At 40.6% G+C, this 22,163-nt stretch overlaps 1 protein-coding gene across 6 annotated transcripts in view; it reads left to right on the plus strand.

Annotated features, from left to right (window-relative positions):
- The window catches only part of IQSEC3 (IQ motif and Sec7 domain ArfGEF 3), a 121,889-nt gene that overhangs the window by 26,669 nt on the left and 73,057 nt on the right, over positions 1 to 22,163 (plus strand). For all 6 annotated transcript variants that reach the window (XM_073650298.1, XM_073650299.1, XM_073650300.1 and 3 more), the window contains exon 2: positions 8,046 to 8,114. In XM_073650298.1, coding sequence (XP_073506399.1) covers positions 8,046 to 8,114 — 69 coding nt within the window. The remainder of the gene's footprint in view (positions 1 to 8,045; positions 8,115 to 22,163) is intronic.

Raw genomic sequence — 22,163 nt, forward strand, 5'->3', positions numbered from 1 at the left:
TCAGTGTGTACAGATCACAGCGTGTCCATTCACTGACTGCAAGCAGACATCTTACAAATGCGGATGCACTGGTCGTGGCTCATTCACGGGTGTACATTGACAACCAATATGGCCTCTTTTACAGCTCCCACAGGGAAGCCATATTGGTTGTCACTCAGCTTAAAAAAATGGCTAAATGCCGCTTTTAAAGGCCGTTATTGCAGCCTCCTCCGCTTTGCCTTCCCACTATGGTGACATGATTCACAAATCATCAGATTGGACATATCGACCCGACATGTTAGTAACTGATCTGTCATTGTATCCTGTGGGTCAGCAGATGAGGTGTCATAAACCGCTCTCCTGTACATTTTCCCCCACATTATTACTGCCCATCGGTCGTTCGTCAATAACCTTGAGTATAATGTGTGCAGGAGGCGGACATTATAAACCTTTCTTCCTGGATCTATGGCCACCTAGCCACCAATCAGAGGCCACGATTCATTTCTGATGTGCAGTTTACACAATGAAAGCTGTGCTCTGATTGGTTGCTGCCTAGCAACCCTTTATACCTGAGGCCTAGAAGACGGTAAAAAGCCCACAACCAGATAATCTGTAATTCTGATAATACAGACTCGGTCTGTCACATTCGTACTGTCCACATAAAACCTACAGCTCGGCTGGTAAAAACATGACCCCACATAGCTCCACTGACAGGAAAAATGAGAAAGTTGCGCGTCTCAGAAAATGGCAAAAAAGCAAAAAAAAAAAAATGAGCAATATTGTAAGATAAGTCATATCTCAAAGAAAAAAACACAAAAAAATAAAGAAGTTATGGGAGGAAAAAAAATAAAATTGTCCGCATCTTCAGAGCTGACAGCGTCATCCATGCAGCAATATTACGGATGCGACAGTCTTGCAAACAACGCAGACATTTTTTTTATTTTTTCAGTCCGTCCCCCGTGTTGATGTCCCCCGCACACGGATCGGCGGTGGGATTTACATTCTCGTCTGAAATCCCTGAGCACATCTGTGTCGTGAACGAATGATGGACTCATTAGCGGCGAGGGATGAGCGGCCGCCTGAACGCGTCCAAACAGCAGGAGGGTCCTCGCGGGGAGGCCGGTGGCAAGAGCCTGTGACATCCACGGCTCAGTGATGAAGCCCCCCCGTATGACGTGAGACAATGTGGGCAGATGTCTCCCTTAAAAGGGATGGTAATGCTGATAGTTGCCCTAATAAAGCACTTGCTAATATTATCTATTGTTCCCTGTTATCAGCCATAACAGCTGGTGCCCAGATGATAATCAGTGCTGCAGACAAAATCCCATTCGCTGCCATGTAACATCGGGGCGGTGCGTGCGGCGGCACCGCCGGACAGCGAGTAATGCCCCCGGAGTGGGGTTCTGGTGCACGGCTAGGGGCCATTATCACCGACACGTCCTATTAGGAGTCATTATTTACAGGCGAAAATAAAATCTGCGCATCAATATGTTGTGAGAAATTGGATGCAAATCATGATTCTAATTTCCGCTCCGCAGATTAGTATGTGCCCCCCCGTTAATCCCTTTATGATCTGTCCATTTTTCGTTTTTTCCAATCCTTAATTTTTTTTTATTTCGAGGCTTATTTTTTGCAGGACGAGTTGTAGTTTTGAATCACATCGTATAATGTACTGAAAAATATTAAAAAAAAAAATATCTAATGGTGAAAAATCTGCAATTCGATCATTGTTTTTTTTTTTTATTTCGGTTATACGGCGTGCAAGGTGCGATAAAAATGACCCAGTGAAATGATTTTTCGGATCCGTAAAAATTACTGCAATACTAAACTTTTATAGTTTTTAATTTTATTTTTTTAGCGCTTAAAATAAATTAAAAAAAAAAAATTGTTTTGTGTCTCCATTTTCTGAGACCCGTAAATTTTTTATTTTTCCGTCTGTGGGTTTTTTTTGTATCTCGACCTAATGTTATCATTGATACCATTTTGGGGATATTTTGATTCCTTCCTAAGTCCGAAAAATGAAAAGTTTTGGTGTTTTATTTTTTCTTTCCTTTTCGGCGTTTAACGTATGGTTTCAATAATTTTATATTTTCAAAGAACAAACTTTTACTTTTAGTCCTGTATAATGGTTTGATCCACCTATACTATATACTGCAGTACCGCAGTATATAGTATAACTGATGCTCTCTTTTAAAGCCTAGCCTGATTCATAAGAGGACTGAGATGAAAACCATGCCATGGGGTCTTGACCAGGCCCCCAACACATTGGCTCCCCGCGATTGTGTTGCAGGATGACAGTTGGGAGCCGAAGCGCAAGCACGTAAACTGTTAAAATGCTCCTGTCAATGATTGACGGTGGCACTTAAATGGTTAACCAGCAGCAATTGGAGCTAACTCGGTTGGTGTTACAGGCGTGTACCGGCTCCTCAGCTTTCACCATACTCCCCGCATGCGACCTTACTGGTCTTTAACGGGTTAAAGAGAACCTGTCACTTGCAATAAATATCTATTTGTTCCCCCTGGTGTAAATTCCACTTTTCTCCTGAATCCGGTGATATATTTCTTTTGTTTCTATGCCTTTCCATTCCTGAGATATGGCCCTCTCTTCCCTGAATATAAATTTGGTCTTTTTTTAACTAAGTGGGTGTGGTCTTCGTGGACACACCCACATAGAATTAAGAACCACACCCACTTAGCTGAAAAAAATCAAGATTTACATGCCGGGTAGAAGAGGCCATATCTCAGGATTAGAGAGACTCAGGAACAAAAGAAAAATAACACTGGATTCAGGAGAACTGCGACATTTAAATGGGTTAAAAAAATGACATATTTATGACAAATGACAGATCCCCTTTAAAGTCGATCCTTGATCAAAATATTGGATTTTGCTTTGCTCGCTGATTTGTAGATTGAAGGAGCTGCCGTAGATCTACAGATCGGTCGCTGACAGTAGATATTCCCACAGATAGGTGTCCCCTGTTTGGATAGTATCTATTTGTTGGTTCATCCTGAGCCTCCTGGTTCATGAACCATAGCAGGACAGATTGTACAGAGAGAAATGTTAGGACCTATTTTCCGTGGTGAACGACTCATTAATTAACTGCGTCCCTGCTTGTGTGAGTCCTCCCATCTGTAATTAAAGGAGAACACCCTAACGACCTGCGCTCCTGGAGGATGAACCTAGGGTGTTACAGTGAAGGGGCCGACATGATTCCTGGAGGAGCGTGTCACGTCCCCACATCCAGAGGCAGCGTGTGAATAATGACATTGTACACCTGTTGTCATGGCAACAGGGCCTGCATCCAATATATTGTATTAGTTGGCCGCGTGCACCACTCGGGGTCACATTGGGGGGAGGCGGTGGTCATATGTATACGAGATCTTGATCCGGGGGGGGTGGTCAATAGCTTCAGGTCATATGTTAACTCGTTATTGTCCTTATCAAATGAAAAGGTCAAGATGGTTGGAAAGAAGCGATCACGTGGCTGTCGCATCGGCGCACGATTCGAGTGATGGCGGGATGGATCCATGTAAGGTTCGCTGGGTTGTATATTACATGGTGACTAGATTCCGGAAAGGCTGGGCGGTCTCACGCCAGACCCCGGGGGCCCGTAGAGACATGCAGTATCCTCAGTTGCACTCCTGATTATCTTCCCCTGGTGTGCGGCATTACCGGGGGTCTAGAAGGTCTCCATAGGGGGCAGCGCGGGAAGGAGGCGATGACATTTGTAAAGTGCTTAAATCAAGAGACCAGGAAGATGATGAGAGGAGTAATTTATTCATTAGGATCAGCGCCACATAAAGTGGTTTAATTATAGAGCGGCTGTGAAGATGAAGACGACAACTGGGCCGCGTGTCATCACCGGGAGAGCGCTACTATACGTGCCATTATATTCTTATACATAGGGGCAGTATTATAGTAGTTATATTCTTGTACATAGGGGGCAGTATTATAGCAGTTATATTCTTGTACATAGGGGGCAGTATTATAGCAGTTATATTCTTGTACATAGAGGCAGTATTATAGTAGTTATATTCTTGTACATAGGGGGCAGTATTATAGTAGTTATATTCTTGTACATAGGGGCAGTATTATAGTAGTTATATTCTTGTACATAGGGGGCAGTATTATAGTAGTTATATTCTTGTACATAGGGGCAGTATTATAGTAGTTATATTCTTGTACATAGGAGCAGTATTATAGTAGTTATATTCTTGTACATAGAGGGCAGTATTATAGTAGTTATATTCTGTACATAAGAGCAGTATTATAGTAGTTATATTCTTGTATATAGGAGCAGTATTATAGTAGTTATATTCTTGTACATAGGGGGCAGTATTATAGTAGTTATATTCTTGTACATAGGAGGCAGTATTATAGTAGTTATATTCTTGTACATAGGGGGCAGTATTATAGTAGTTATATTCTTGTACATAGGGGGCAGTATTATAGCAGTTATATTCTTGTACATAGGGGGCAGTATTATAGTAGTTATATTCTTGTACATAGGGGGCAGTATTATAGTAGTTATATTCTTGTACATAGGGGGCAGTATTATAGTAGTTATATTCTTGTACATAGGGGGCAGTATTATAGTAGTTATATTCTTGTACATAGGGGCAGTATTATAGTAGTTATATTCTTGTACATAGGAGCAGTATTATAGTAGTTATATTCTTGTACATAGGGGCAGTATTATAGTGGTTATATTCTTGTACATAAGAGCAGTATTATAGTAGTTATATTCTTGTACATAGGGGGCAGTATTATAGTAGTTATATTCTTGTACATAGGGGGCAGTATTATAGTAGTTATATACTTGTACATAGGGAGCAGTATTATAGTAGTTATATTCTTGTACATAGGGGGCAGTATTATAGTAGTTATATTCTTGTACATAGGAGGCAGTATTATAGTAGTTATATTCTTGTACATAGGGGGCAGTATTATAGTAGTTATATTCTTGTACATAGGGGGCAGTATTATAGCAGTTATATTCTTGTACATAGGGGGCAGTATTATAGTAGTTATATTCTTGTACATAGGGGGCAGTATTATAGTAGTTATATTCTTGTACATAGGGGGCAGTATTATAGTAGTTATATTCTTGTACATAGGGGGCAGTATTATAGTAGTTATATTCTTGTACATAGGGGCAGTATTATAGTAGTTATATTCTTGTACATAGGAGCAGTATTATAGTAGTTATATTCTTGTACATAGGGGCAGTATTATAGTGGTTATATTCTTGTACATAAGAGCAGTATTATAGTAGTTATATTCTTGTACATAGGGGGCAGTATTATAGTAGTTATATTCTTGTACATAGGGAGCAGTATTATAGTATATTCTTGTACATAGGGGGCAGTATTATAGTAGTTATATTCTTGTACATAGGGGCAGTATTATAGTGGTTATATTCTTGTACATAGGGGCAGTATTATAGTAGTTATATTCTTGTACATAGGGGGCAGTATTATAGCAGTTATATTCTTGTACATAGGGGGCAGTATTATAGCAGTTATATTCTTGTACATAGGAGCAGTATTATAGTAGTTATATTCTTGTATATAGGAGCAGTATTATAGTAGTTATATTCTTGTACATAGGGGGCAGTATTATAGTAGTTATATTCTTGTACATAGGGGCAGTATTATAGTAGTTATATTCTTGTACATAGGGGGCAGTATTATAGTAGTTATATTCTTGTACATAGGGGCAGTATTATAGTAGTTATATTCTTGTACATAGGAGCAGTATTATAGTAGTTATATTCTTGTACATAGGGGGCAGTATTGTAGTAGTTATATTCTGTACATAAGAGCAGTATTATAGTAGTTATATTCTTGTACATAGGGGGCAGTATTATAGTAGTTATATTCTTGTACATAGGGGTAGTATTATAGTAGTTATATTCTTGTACATAGGGGCAGTATTATAGTAGTTATATTCTTGTACATAGGGGGCAGTATTATAGTAGTTATATACTTGTACACAGGGAGCAGTATTATAGTAGTTATATTCTTGTACATAGGGGGCAGTATTATAGTAGTTATATTCTTGTACATAGGGGGCAGTATTATAGTAGTTATATTCTTGTACATAGGGGGCAGTATTATAGCAGTTATATTCTTGTACATAGGGGGCAGTATTATAGTAGTTGTATTCTTGTACATAGGGGGCAGTATTATAGTAGTTATATTCTTGTACATAGGGGGCAGTATTATAGTAGTTATATTCTTGTACATAGGGGCAGTATTATAGCAGTTATATTCTTGTACATAGGGGCAGTATTATAGCAGTTATATTCTTGTACATAGGGGGCAGTATTATAGTAGTTATATTCTTGTACATAGGGGCAGTATTATAGTAGTTATATTCTTGTACATAGGAGCAGTATTATAGTAGTTATATTCTTGTACATAGGGGCAGTATTATAGTGGTTATATTCTTGTACATAGGGGCAGTATTATAGTAGTTATATTCTTGTACATAGGGGGCAGTATTATAGTAGTTATATTCTTGTACATAGGGGGCAGTATTATAGTAGTTATATTCTTGTACATAGGTGGCAGTATTATAGTAGTTATATTCTTGTACATAGGGGTCAGTATTATAGTATATTCTTGTACATAGGGGGCAGTATTATAGTAGTTATATTCTTGTACATAGGGGCAGTATTATAGTGGTTATATTCTTGTACATAGGAGCAGTATTATAGTAGTTATATTCTTGTACATAGGGGGCAGTATTATAGTAGTTATATTCTTGTACATAGGGAGCAGTATTATAGTATATTCTTGTACATAGGGGCAGTATTATAGTAGTTATATTCTTGTACATAGGGAGCAGTATTATAGTATATTCTTGTACATAGGGGGCAGTATTATAGTAGTTATATTCTTGTACATAGGAGCAGTATTATAGTAGTTATATTCTGTACATAGGGGGCAGTATTATAGTAGTTATGTTCTTGTACATAGGGGCAGTATTATAGTAGTTATATTCTTGTACATAGGGGGCAGTATTATAGTAGTTATATTATTGTACATAGGGGGCAGTATTATAGTAGTTATATTCTTATATATTGGAGCAGTATTATAGTAGTTATATTCTTGTACATAGGGGGCAGTATTATAGTAGTTATATTCTTGTACATAGGAGCAGTATTATAGTAGTTATATTCTTGTACATAGGAGGCAGTATTATAGTAGTTATATTCATATTGGAGCAGTATTATAGTAGTTATATTCTTGTACATAGGGGGCAGTATTATAGTAGTTATATTCTTATATATTGGAGCAGTATTATAGTAGTTATATTCTTGTACATAGGAGCAGTATTATAGTAGTTATATTCTTGTACATAGGGGGCAGTATTATATTAGTTATATTCTTATATATTGGAGCAGTATTATAGTAGTTATATTCTTGTACATATGGGGCGGTATTATAGTGAATCCCACTATTTTGTATTTTTTCTGCCCTGTTATTCAGTAATGTTTTAGACTTGCCCTTTTTTCTCTGTGGGGAGTTACATGGGGATGATGAGTGTTGTGTTCTTTCCCCGTGTAGATAATTTTATGAGGATCAGTACATTTTCAATAAACAGAAGAAATGACAGAATAGATGTATAAACCAATAAATCAGAGTCAGAGGCGGCACATCGGAGGGGTGGGAGATTTCTAATCCACTCTTCTCTCCAATCTATCAGGATCCCGGCGGCTGCAGATTTTATATTACAGCAAATCTGTTTATTCTGCCGCCCGCACGATTGCAGGTTTTCATCCTCATCTCATTTGTGGCCTCAGTTCTACAATTGTAAAAAAAATATTCTATTATTTGACTGCACACAGCAGCACAGAGTATTTGAGGAAAGGGAAGTAAGAATATGGGATGAGGTTAGTGATTCCAGGGCTGTACATAATACACAGTGTCATGTTGAGAGGAGGAAAGTGGAGGTTGCCGGGCTCCCCAGCAGCACAGAGGATTACAGCACAGGACTCCTGCGGGTTTGCGCTCTTGAGGGCTGATATAACCGTATTATACGTTCTCTCTCTTTCCAGGAATGAGACCGTTTTGCACCAGTTTTGCTGCCCGGTCGCAGATGCGGAGCAGAAGCCGTCTCCACCCAGGTAAGACCCCCGTGATTATACGCCATTACGGGGCGCAGGGGCGCCATGGCAGCCTGATGCGCCACACACAGAGTAACACATAGCTGTGCGATCTGACTACACGCAGGTTTGTTTGTAGTCTGTAACCATGGAAACACATCGTTCTGCATAGATGCTGTAAAACTCAAAACAGTTGTTTTTATTTTAATCGAGACTCTTTTTGCAGACGTGTTTAGGTTATTGGGGGGAAATACAAAGAGAAAGGTTGCAAAAGTATTTACACCCTTTATTGAGCGAGGAAATTATTGCAGTGATCCATGATAATTAGTAAAAATGTGACTCGTTGGTCTATAAATATTTTGTGGACTCTGTTTGTCAGGAAAATCACAACCTTTCTCCCCTGAAATACTCTGCGCTGCCCCTTACTTTTTCCATTACGCAGCTTTCATACTATATCTTTCCAAAACTTCAGCACATCTAGCTCCTTAAATACTCTGCGTTGATGGCAGCCCTTCTCCTTTCAATATGTCTGCACCGCAATCTGCTTTAATACTCTGTGCTGCTGGAAACCCTTCATCCTCCATGTTCTTACACTCATCAAGTGCCACAAGATGGGCGTATTCCTCTTGTACATCATTCTACCTATGTATTCAAACTACGTCAATCAGCCGTGTCCTTCCATAGTGCAGATTTGGGACCACCGTACATTGGAATCATAGTGCCACCCAGCGGACTAAAGAAGGGCCACACAGCAGACATCAGAAGGGCCACCCGGCGGAAGTCAGAAGGGCCACACCCGGCGGACGTCAGAAGGGCCACACGGACGTCAGAAGGGCCACCCGGCGGACGTCAGAAGGGCCACACCCGGCGGACCTCAGAAGGGCCACACCCGGCGCACGTCAGAAGGGCCACACGGACATCAGAAGGGCCACACGGACGTCAGAAGGGCCACACCCGGCGGACGTCAGAAGGGCCACACGGACGTCAGAAGGGCCACCCGGCGGACGTCAGAAGGGCCACACCCGGCGGACCTCAGAAGGGCCACACCCGGCGCACGTCAGAAGGGCCACACGGACGTCAGAAGGGCCACACGGACGTCAGAAGGGCCACACCCGGCGGACGTCAGAAGGGCCACACCCGGCGGACGTCATGAGGGCCACACGGCGGACGTCAGAAGGGCCACACGGCGGACGTCAGAAGGGCCACCCAGTGGACATCAGAAAGACCACACGGCAGACGTCATGAGGGCCACACGGCGGACGTCAGAAGGGCCACCCAGTGGACATCAGAAAGACCACACGGCAGACGTCATGAGGGCCACACGGCAGACGTCATGAGGGCCACACGGCAGACGTCATGAGGGCCACACGGCGGACGTCATGAGGGCCACACGGCGGACGTCATGAGGGCCACACAGCGGACGTCAGAAGGGCTACCATTGGTGCTGTAGTCTTGCGGTGGACTCTGCCCGTTATCCCTCCTGCTGTTGTGTGCGGGCAGGACGGGGTTACTCTCGCCGTGTGCGGGCAGGACGGGGTTACTCTCGCCGTGTGCGGGCAGGACGGGGTTACTCTAGCCGTGTGCGGGCAGGACGGGGTTACTCTCGCCGTGTGCGGGCAGGACGGGATCTCTCTTGCCGTGTGCGAGCAGGACGGGGTTACTCTCGCCGTGTGCGGGCAGGACGGGGTTACTCTCTCGCCGTGTGCGGGCAGGACGGGGTTACTCTCTCGGCGTGTGCGGGCAGGACGGGGTTACTCTCTCGGCGTGTGCGGGCAGGACGGGGTTACTCTTTCGCCGTGTGCGGGCAGGACGGGGTTACTCTCTCGGCATGTGCGGGCAGGACGGGGTTACTCTCGCCGTGTGCGGGCAGGACGGGGTTACTCTCTCGGCATGTGCGGGCAGGACGGGGTTACTCTCGCCGTGTGCGGGCAGGACGGGGTTACTCTCTCGCTGTTTGCTCGGTTTCCTTTGCATAAAATTACTGCTGATTTTCCTCTTCTATCTGTAATTAACCTGGAAAAAGCTGCGGAAGCATCAAATATTCTCCGGAGAGTCCGACGCCAACACCTGGCGGGATCCGAGAGCTGTGCCAACGGAAGAGACACTCCGAATGTGTGCCCGGGGAGAAGAGACTACTCTGAATGTGTACCAGGGGAAGAGACTGCTCTGAATGTGTACCAGGGGAAAGAGACTGCTCCGAATGCGTGCCAGGGGAAAGAGACTGCTCCGAATGCGTGCCAGGGGAAAGAGACTGCTCCGAATGCGTGCCAGGGGAAAGAGACTGCTCCGAATGCGTGCCAGGGGAAAGAGACTGCTCCAAATGCGTGCCAGGGGAAAGAGACTGCTCTTCATATGTGCCAGAGGAATAGACTGCTCTTCATATGTGCCAGCAGAAGAGACTGCTCTGAATATGTGCCAGGAGAAGGGACTGCTCTGAATATGTGCCAGCCGAAGAGACTGATCCGAATATGTACCAGGGAAAGAGACTGCTCTTCATATGTGCCAGCCGAAGAGACTGCTCCGAATATGTGCCAGGGGAAGAGACTGCTCTGAATATGTGCCAGGAGAAGAGACTTCTCTGAATATGTGCCAGGAGAAGAGACTGCTCTGAATATGTGCCAGCCGAAGAGACTGCTCTGAATATGTGCCAGCCGAAGAGACTGCTCTGAATATGTGCCAGGGGAAGAGACTGCTCTGAATATGTGCCAGGGGAAGAGACTGCTCTGAATATGTGCCAGGGGAAGAGACTGCTCTGAATATGTGCCAGCGGAAGAGACTGCTCTGAATAATGTGCCAGTGGAAGAGACTGCTCTGAATAATGTGCCATGGGAAGAGACTGCTCTGAATATGTGCCAGAGGAAGAGACTGCTCTGAATAATGTGCCAGCGGAAGAGACTGCTCTGAATATGTGCCAGGAGAAGAGACTGCTCTGAATATGTGCCAGGGGAAGAGACTGCTCTGAATATGTGCCAGAGGAAGAGACTGCTCTGAATAATGTGCCAGCGGAAGAGACTGCTCTGAATAATGTGCCATGGGAAGAGACTGCTCTGAATATGTGCCAGGAGAAGAGACTGCTCTGAATATGTGCCAGTTGGAAGAGACTGCTCTGAATATGAGCCAGGGGAAGAGACTGCTCTGAATATGTGCCAGCGGAAGAGACTACTCCGAATATGTACCAGGGAAAGAGACTGCTCTTCATATGTGCCAGCCGAAGAGACTGCTCCGAATATGTGCCAGGGGAAGAGACTGCTCTGAATATGTGCCAGGAGAAGAGACTGCTCTGAATATGTGCCAGCCGAAGAGACTGCTCTGAATATGTGCCAGCCGAAGAGACTGCTCTGAATATGTGCCAGCGGAAGAGACTGCTCTGAATAATGTGCCAGCGGAAGAGACTGCTCTGAATAATGTGCCATGGGAAGAGACTGCTCTGAATATGTGCCAGAGGAAGAGACTGCTCTGAATAATGTGCCAGCGGAAGAGACTGCTCTGAATATGTGCCAGGAGAAGAGACTGCTCTGAATATGTGCCAGGGGAAGAGACTGCTCTGAATATGTGCCAGAGGAAGAGACTGCTCTGAATAATGTGCCAGCGGAAGAGACTGCTCTGAATAATGTGCCATGGGAAGAGACTGCTCTGAATATGTGCCAGGAGAAGAGACTGCTCTGAATATGTGCCAGTTGGAAGAGACTGCTCTGAATATGAGCCAGGGGAAGAGACTGCTCTGAATATGTGCCAGCGGAAGAGACTACTCTGAATATGTGCCATGGGAAGACACTGCTCTGAATATGTGCCAGAGGAAGAGACTGCTCTGAATAATGTGCCAGCGGAAGAGACTGCTCTGAGTAATGTGCCAGCGGAAGAGACTGCTCTGAGTAATGTGCCAGCGGAAGAGACTGCTCTGAGTAATGTGCCAGCGGAAGAGACTGCTCTGAATAATGTGCCAGCGGAAGAGACTGCTCTGAGTAATGTGCCAGCGGAAGAGACTGCTCTGAGTAATGTGCCAGCGGAAGAGACCGCTCTGAATAATGTGCCAGCGGAAGAGTCCGCTCTGAATAATGTGCCATGGGAAGAGACTGCTCTGAATATGTGCCAGGAGAAGAGCTTCTCTGAATATGTGCCAGGGGAAGAGACTGCTCTGAATATGTGCCAGGGGAAGAGACTGCTCTGAATATGTGCCAGGAGAAGAGACTGCTCTGAATATGTGCCATGGGAAGAGACTGCTCTGAATATGTGCCATGGGAAGAGACTGCTCTGAATATGTGCCATGGGAAGAGACTGCTCTGAATAATGTGCCAGTGGAAGAGACTGCTCTGAATAATGTGCCAGCGGAAGAGGCTGCTCTGAATAATGTGCCAGCGGAAGAGACTGCTCTGAATAATGTGCCATGTGAAGAGACTGCTCTGAATAATGTGCCAGCGGAAGAGACTGCTCTGAATAATGTGCCAGCGGAAGAGACTGCTTTGAATATGTGCCAGGAGAAGAGACTGCTCTGAATAATGTGCCAGCGGAAGAGACTGCTCTGAATAATGCGCCAGGAGAAGAGACTGCTCTGAATAATGTGCCAGCGGAAGAGACTGCTCTGAATAATGTGCCAGCGGAAGAGACTGCTCTGAATAATGTGCCATGGGAATAGACTGCTCTGAATAATGTGCCAGCGGAAGAGACTGCTCTGAATAATGTGCCAGCGGAAGAGACTGCTCTGAATATGTGCCAGCGGAAGAGACTGCTCTGAATCATGTGCCAGCGGAAGAGACTGCTCTGAATAATGTGCCATGGGAAGAGACTGCTCTGAATATGTGCCAGCGGAAGAGACTGCTCTGAATAATGTGCCAGCGGAAGAGACTGCTCTGAATTATGTGCCAGCGGAAGAGACTGCTCTGAATAATGTGCCAGCGGAAGAGACTGCTCTGAGTAATCTGCCAGCGGAAGAGACTGCTCTGAATAATGTGCCATGGGAAGAGACTGCTCTGAATATGTGCCAGGAGAAGAGACTGCTCTGAATATGTGCCAGGGGAAGAGACTGCTCTGAATATGTGCCAGGAGAAGAGACTGCTCTGAATATGTGCCAGCGGAAGAGACTGCTCTGAATATGTGCCAGGGGAAGAGACTGCTCTGAATATGTGCCAGGAGAAGAGACTGCTCTGAATATGTGCCATGGGAAGAGACTGCTCTGAATAATGTGCCAGCGGAAGAGACTGCTCTGAATAATGTGCCAGCGGAAGAGACTGCTGTGAATATGTGCCAGCGGAAGAGACTGCTCTGAATATGTGCCAGGGGAAGAGACTGCTCTGAATATGTGCCTGGGGAAGAGACTGCTCTGAATATGTGCCAGCGGAAGAGACTGCTCTGAATATGTGCCAGCGGAAGAGACTGCTCTGAATAATGTGCCAGGGGAAGAGACTGCTCTGAATATGTGCCAGGAGAAGAGACTGCTCTGAATATGTGCCAGCGGAAGAGACTGCTCTGAATAATGTGCCAGCGGAAGAGACTGCTCTGAATATGTGCCAGGAGAAGAGACTGCTCTGAATAATGTGCCAGCGGAAGAGACTGCTCTGAATATGTGCCAGGAGAAGAGACTGCTCTGAATACGTGCCAGGAGAAGAGACTGCTCTGAATATGTGCCAGGAGAAGAGACTGCTCTGAATATGTGCCAGGAGAAGAGACTGCTCTGAATATGTGCCAGGGGAAGAGACTGCTCTGAATATGTGCCAGAGGAAAAGACTGCTCTGAATATGTGCCAGCGGAAGAGACTGCTCTGAATATGTGCCAGGAGAAGAGACTGCTCTGAATAATGTGCCAGCGGAAGAGACTGCTCTGAATATGTGCCAGGAGAAGAGACTGCTCTGAATATTGTGCCAGCGGAAGAGACTGCTCTGAATATGTGCCAGGAGAAGAGACTGCTCTGAATATGTGCCAGGAGAAGAGACTGCTCTGAATATGTGCCAGGAGAAGAGACTGCTCTGAATATGTGCCAGCGGACGAGACTGCTCTGAATATGTGCCAGGGGAAGAGACGCTGCAGCCGTCAGAGTAGCTGGGGCGACTCGTCCATGTACAGACTCTGGAGTCCTTACACTGCAGCCACCGGACTTCTGTAGTACTACAACTCTCAGCATGCTCTGCTCTTTCTACCTTGTAACTCTCTCCTTCCCACTTCTGTAAGTTCCCCTCCTCCGGTCCTGTCTCTGCCTCTTCTATGGCCTTCTCCTGAAATGCTCTGTGCTGCGGCCCCACTGGAGATCTAGGGGACACAGTGACATTGGAAAGACAATAAGCACAAAACAATCTAAACATATCAGCTCTGCCGACACATCGGATCTCATTATCCCGCGCCGCCACTGTCCCAATCACTCCCTGCATTCATATACATATTTAGTGGAGCGGCGGCGGCGGCACCGGAGGGCGGACTCATCATCCACCGCCATGTCACATCCAATATCCCACCGCACTCCGCACAGCACAGACCGCGCTCCATCTTACATCCTCTCATCTCCGCTGCATTATATTTCATCTCCACTAAACACAGTAAATAAAGAAATATTTGTGTTCCCCCGAGAATTTATATACATAATATACCAGACGTACTTATACCCAACCGCTATCCATCGCCACATGTAGTATGTCCATCATTTGTTATACTATCTTATCCACAAGGGACATTATTATAGTAGTTATATTCTTGTACATAGGGGGCAGTATTATAGCAGTTATATTCTTGTACATAGGAGCAGTATTATAGTAGTTATATTCTTGTACATAGGGGCAGTATTATAGTAGTTATATTCTTGTACATAGGGGGCAGTATTATAGTAGTTATATTCTTGTACATAGGGGGCAGTATTATAGTAGTTATATTCTTGTACATAGGGGGCAGTATTATAGTAGTTATATTCTTGCACATAGGAGCAGTATTATAGTAGTTATATTCTTGTACATAGGTGCAATATTATAGTAGTTATATTCTTGTACATAGGGGGCAGTGTTATAGTAGTTATATTCTTGTACATAGGGGTAGTATTATAGTAGTTATATTCTTGTACATAGGGGGCAGTATTATAGTAGTTATATTCTTGTACATAGGGGGCAGTATTATAGTAGTTATATTCTTGTACATAGGGGCAGTATTATAGTAGTTATATTCTTGTACATAGGGGCAGTATTATAGTAGTTATATTCTTGTACATAGGGGCAGTATTATAGCAGTTATATTCTTGTACATAGGAGCAGTATTATAGTAGTTATATTCTTGTACATAGGTGCAATATTATAGTAGTTATATTCTTGTACATAGGAGAAGTATTATAGTAGTTATATTCTTGTACATAGGTGCAATATTATAGTAGTTATATTCTTGTACATAGGGGGCAGTGTTATAGTAGTTATATTCTTGTACATAGGGGGCAGTATTATAGTAGTTATATTCTTGTACATAGGTGCAATATTATAGTAGTTATATTCTTGTACATAGAGGGCAGTGTTATAGTAGTTATATTCTTGTACATAGGAGCAGTATTATAGTAGTTATATTCTTGTACATAGGAGCAATATTATAGTAGTTATATTCTTGTACATAGTGGCAGTATTATAGTAGTTATATTCTTGTACATAGGTGCAATATTATAGTAGTTATATTCTTGTACATAGGGGGCAGTATTATAGTAGTTATATTCTTGTACATAGGTGCAATATTATAGTAGTTATATTCTTGTACATAGTGGCAGTATTATAGTAGTTATATTCTTGTACATAGGTGCAATATTATAGTAGTTATATTCTTGTACATAGTGGGCAGTATTATAGTAGTTATATTCTTGTACATAGGTGCAATATTATAGTAGTTATATTCTTGTACATAGGGGGAAGTATTATAGTAGTTATATTCTTGTACATAGGAGAAGTATTATAGTAGTTATATTCTTGTACATAGGTGCAATATTATAGTAGTTATATTCTTGTACATAGGGGGCAGTGTTATAGTAGTTATATTCTTGTACATAGGGGGCAGTATTATAGTAGTTATATTCTTGTACATAGGTGCAATATTATAGTAGTTATATTCTTGTACATAGAGGGCAGTGTTACAGTAGTTATATTCTTGTACATAGGAGCAGTATTATAGTAGTTATATTCTTGTACATAGGTGCAATATTATAGTAGTTATATTCTTGTACATAGGGGGCAGTATTATAGTAGTTATATTCTTGTACATAGGAGCAGTATTATAGTAGTTATATTCTTGTACATAGGTGCAATATTATAGTAGTTATATTCTTGTACATAGGTGCAATATTATAGTAGTTATATTCTTGTACATAGGGGGCAGTATTATAGTAGTTATATTATTGTACATAGGGGGCAGTATTATAGTAGTTATATTCTTGTACATAGGGGGTGGTATTATAGTAGTTATATTCTTGTACATAGGGGGCGGTATTATAGTAGTTATATTCTTGCACATAGGGAGCAGTATTATAGTAGTTATATTCTTATACATAGGGGGCAGTATTATAGTAGTTATATTCTTGTACATAGGGGGCGGTATAATAGTAGTTATATTCTTGTACATAGGGGGTGGTATTATAGTAGTTATATTCTTGTACATAGGGGGCGGTATTATAGTAGTTATATTCTTGTACATAGGTGCAATATTATAGTAGTTATATTCTTGTACATAGGGGGTGGTATTATAGTAGTTATATTCTTGTACATAGGGGGCGGTATTATAGTAGTTATATTCTTGTACATAGGGAGCAGTATTATAGTAGTTATATTCTTATACATAGGGGGCGGTATTGTAGTAGTTATATTCTTGTACATAGGAGCAGTATTATAGCAGTTATATTCTTGCACATAGAGGCAGTATTATAGCAGTTATATTCTTGTGCATAGAGGCAGTATTATAGCAATTATATTCTTGTACATAGAGGCAGTATTATAGTAGTTATATTCTTGTACATAGGGGCAGTATTATAGTAGTTATATTCTTGTACATAGGAGCAGTATTATAGTAGTTATATTCCTGTACATAGGGGGCAGTATTATAGTAGTTATATTCTTGTACATAGGGGGCAGTATTATAGTAGTTATATTCTTGTACATAGGGGGCAGTATTATAGGAGTTATATTCTTGTACACAGCAGCGAGTATTATAGTAGTTATATTCTTGTACATAGGGGGCAGTATTATAGTAGTTATATTCTTGTACATAGGGGGCAGTATTATAGTAGTTATATTCTTGTACATAGGGGCAGTATTATAGTAGTTATATTCTTGTACATAGGAGCAGTATTATAGTAGTTATATTCTTGTACATAGGGGCAGTATTATAGTAGTTATATTCTTGTACATAGGGGCAGTGTTATAGTAGTTATATTCTTGTACATAGGGTGCAGTATTATAGTAGTTATATTCTTGTACATAGGGGCAGTGTTATAGTAGTTATATTCTTGTACATAGGGGCAGTGTTATAGTAGTTATATTCTTGTACATAGGGTGCAGTATTATAGTAGTTATATTCTTGTACATAGGAGCAGTATTATAGTAGTTATATTCTTGTACATAGGGGCAGTATTATAGTAGTTATATTCTTGTACATAGGGGCAGTATTATAGTAGTTATATTCTTGTACATAGGGGCAGTGTTATAGTAATTATATTCTTGTACATAGGGTGCAGTATTATAGTAGTTATATTCTTGTACATAGGGGGCAGCATTATAGTAGTTATATTCTGTGCATGGGGGCAGTATTATAGTAGTTATATTCTTGTACATAAGGAAAAGTATTATAGTAGTTATATTCTTGTACATAGGGGCAGTATTATAGTAGTTATATTCTGGTACATAGGGGCAGTATTATAGTAGTTATATTCTTGTACATAGGAGCAGTATTATAGTAGTTATATTCTTGTACATAGGGGGCAGTATTGTAGTAGTTATATTCTTGTACATAGGGGCAATTTTATAGTAGTTATATTCTTGTACATAGGGGGCAGTATTATACTAGTTATATTCTTGTACATTTGGGCAGTATTATAGTAGATATATTCTTGTACATAGAGGCAGTATTATAGTAGTTATATTCTTGTACATAGGGGACAGTATTATAGTAGTTATATTCTTGTACATTTGGGCAGTATTATAGTAGATATATTCTTCTACATAGGGGGCAATATTATAGTAGTTATATTCTTGTACAAAGGAGCAGTATTATAGTAGTTATATTCTTGTACATAGGGGCAGTATTATAGTAGTAATATTCTTGTACATAGGGGCAGTATTATAGTTATATTCTTGTACATAGGAGCAGTATTATAGTAGTTATATTCTTGTACATAGGGGCAGTATTATAGTAGTTATATTCTTGTACATAGGAGCAGTATTATAGTAGTTATATTCTTGTACATAGGGGGCAGTATTATAGTAGATATATTCTTGTACATAGGAGCAGTATTATAGTAGATATATTCTTGTACATAGGGATCAGTATTATAGTAGTTATATTCTTGTACATAGGGAGCAGTATTATAGTAGTTATATTCTTGTACATAGGGGGCAGTATTATAGTAGATATATTCTTGTACATAGGGAGCAGTATTATAGTAGTTATATTCTTGTACATAGGAGGCAGTATTATAGTAGTTATATTCTTGTACATAGGGGGCAGTATTATAGTAGATATATTCTTGTACATAGGGGGCAGTATTATAGTAGTTATATTCTTGTACATAGGAGCAGTATTATAGTAGTTATATTCGTGTACATAGGGAGCAGTATTATAGTAGTTATATTCTCGTACATAGGAGCAGTATTATAGTAGTTATATTCTTGTACATAGGGGGCAGTATTATAGTAGTTATATTCTTGTACATAGGGAGCAGTATTATAGTAGTTATATTCTTGTACATAGGAGCAGTATTATAGTAGTTATATTCTTGTACATAGGGGCAGTATTATAGTAGTTATATTCTTGTACATAGGGGCAGTATTATAGTAGTTATATTCTTGTACATAGGGGGCAGTATTATAGTAGATATATTCTTGTACATAGGGAGCAGTATTATAGTAGTTATATTCTTGTACATAGGGGCAGTATTATAGTAGTTATATTCTTGTACATAGGGGGCAGTATTATAATAGTTATATTCTTGTACATAGGGGCAGTATTATAGGAGTTATATTCTTGTACATGGGAGCAGTATTATAGTAGTTATATTCTTGTACATAGGGGGCAGTATTATAGTAGTTATATTCTTGTACATAGGGAGCAGTATTATAGTAGTTATATTCTTGTACATAGGGACAGTATTATAGTAGTTATATTCTTGTACATAGGGACAGTATTATAGTAGTTATATTCCTGTACATAGGAGCAGTATTATAGCAGTTATATTCTTGTACATAGGGGCTGTATTATAGTAGTTATATTCTTGTACATAGGAGGCAGTATTATAGTAGCTATATTCTTGTACATAGGAGCAGTATTATAGTAGTTATATTCTTGTACATAGGGGCAGTATTATAGTAGTTATATTCTTGTACATAGGGGCAGTATTATAGTAGTTATATTCTTGTACATAGGGGCAGTATTATAGTAGTTATATTCTTGTACATAGTAGCAGTATTATAGTAGCTATATTCTTGTACATAGGAGCAGTATTATAGTAGTTATATTCTTGTACATAGGGGCAGTATTATAGTAGTTATATTCTTGTACATAGGGGCAGTATTATAGTAGTTATATTCTTGTACATAGTAGCAGTATTATAGTAGCTATATTCTTGTACATAGGAGCAGTATTATAGTAGTTATATTCTTGTACATAGAGGCAGTATTATAGTAGTTATATTCTTGTACATAGGGGGCAGTATTATAGTAGTTATATTCTTGTACATAGGAGCAGTATTATAGTAGTTATATTCTTGTACATAGGAGCAGTATTATAGTAGTTATATTCTTGTACATAGGAGCAGTATTATAGTAGTTATATTCTTGTACATAGGGGGCAGTATTATAGTAGCTATATTCCTGTACATAGAGGGCAGTATTATAGCAGTTATATTCTTGTACATAGGGGGCAGTATTATAGTAGTTATATTCTTGTACATAGGGACAGTATTATAGTAGTTATATTCTTGTACATAGGGGGCAGTATTATAGTAGTTATATTCTTGTACATAGGGGCAGTGTTATAGTAGTTATATTTTTGTACATAGGGGCAGTATTATAGTAGTTATATTCTTGTACATAGGGTGCAGTATTATAGTAGTTATATTCTTGTACATAGGGGCAGTGTTATAGTAGTTATATTCCTGTACATAGAGGGCAGTATTATAGCAGTTATATTCTTGTACATAGGGGGCAGTATTATAGTAGTTATATTCTTGTACATAGGGGCAGTATTATAGTAGTTATATTCTTGTACATAGGGGGCAGTATTATAGTAGTTATATTCTTGTACATAGGCGCAGTGTTATAGTAGTTATATTCTTGTACATAGGGGGCAGTATTATAGTAGTTATATTCTTGTACATAGGGCAGTATTATAGTAGTTATATTCTTGTACATAGGGGCAGTATTATAGTAGTTATATTCTTGTACATAGGGGGCAGTATTATAGTAGTTATATTCTTGTACATAGGGGGCAGTATTATAGTAGTTATATTCTTGTACATAGGGGGCAGTATTATAGTAGTTATATTCTTGTACATAGGGGCAGTATTATAGTAATTATATTCTTGTACATAGGGGGCAGTATTATAGTAGTTATATTCTTGTACATAGGGGCAGTATTATAGTAGCTATATTCTTGTACATAGGGGCAGTATTATAGTAGTTATATTCTTGTACATAGGGGCAGTATTATAGTAGTTATGTTCTTGTACATAGGGGCAGTATTATAGTAGTTATTCTTGTACATAGGGGGCAGTATTATAGTAGTTATATTCTTGTACATAGGAGCAGTATTATAGTAGTTATATTCTTGTACATAGGAGCAGTATTATAGTAGTTATATTCTTGTACATAGGGGCAGTATTATAGTAATTATATTCTTGTACATAGGGGGCAGTATTATAAGGTTATATTCTTGTACATAGGGGCAGTATTATAGTAGTTATATTCTTGTACATAGGGGCAGTATTATAGTAGTTATATTCTTGTACATAGGAGCAGTATTATAGTAGTTATATTCTTGTACATAGGAGCAGTATTATAGTAGTTATATTCTTGTACATAGGGGCAGTATTATAGTAGTTATATTCTTGTACATAGGAGCAGTATTATAGTAATTATATTCTTGTACATAGGGGGCAGTATTATAGTGTTATATTCTTGTACATAGGGGCAGTATTATAGTAGTTATATTCTTGTACATAGGGGCAGTATTATAGTAGTTATATTCTTGTACATAGGAGCAGTATTATAGTAGTTATATTCTTGTACATAGGGGCAGTATTATAGTAGTTATATTCTTGTACATAGGAGCAGTATTATAGTAGTTATATTCTTGTACATAGGAGCAGTATTATAGTAGTTATATTCTTGTACATAGGGGGCAGTATTATAGTAGCTATATTCTTGTACATAGGGGCAGTATTATAGTAGTTATATTCTTGTACATAGGGGGCAGTATTATAGTAGCTATATTCTTGTACATAGGGGCAGTATTATAGGAATGATTTTTGGTTGTATAATGTTACTTTATGTGATCACTGTTCTTGTCTTGTGAAATATGTTGTTTCCCTTCCCTTGAGTATCAGTGCGGGGTCTTTGACCTATGGAGACCCCAGACCCTAAGTTGGACTGACAAACAACAGCATGTTAAAGGTTCCTGCATTTCTGAGTCAGCTGCTTTTTTTTTTCATTTTTCATCTTCTTTGACTTCCGCTAACATGCTGCTGTTTGTCATTGCACAGGCCCAGACAGTGACGTACCCCACTGTGGACCCCCACTCCCAGGGAAGCATCATATCAGCTGGGACCCCAGGTGTATGAGTGGAGCATCGTGTCAAGGCGTTGCCCCCACTCCGGATCGGGACCCTTTGCAGTGCTCGCAACTCCATCACATTAGGACA

Source organism: Phyllobates terribilis, unplaced genomic scaffold, assembly GCF_046119375.1.
Source record: "Phyllobates terribilis strain yellow unplaced genomic scaffold, ASM4611937v1 Scaffold_10__3_contigs__length_209671492, whole genome shotgun sequence".
Classification (NCBI taxonomy): Eukaryota; Metazoa; Chordata; class Amphibia; order Anura; family Dendrobatidae; genus Phyllobates; species Phyllobates terribilis.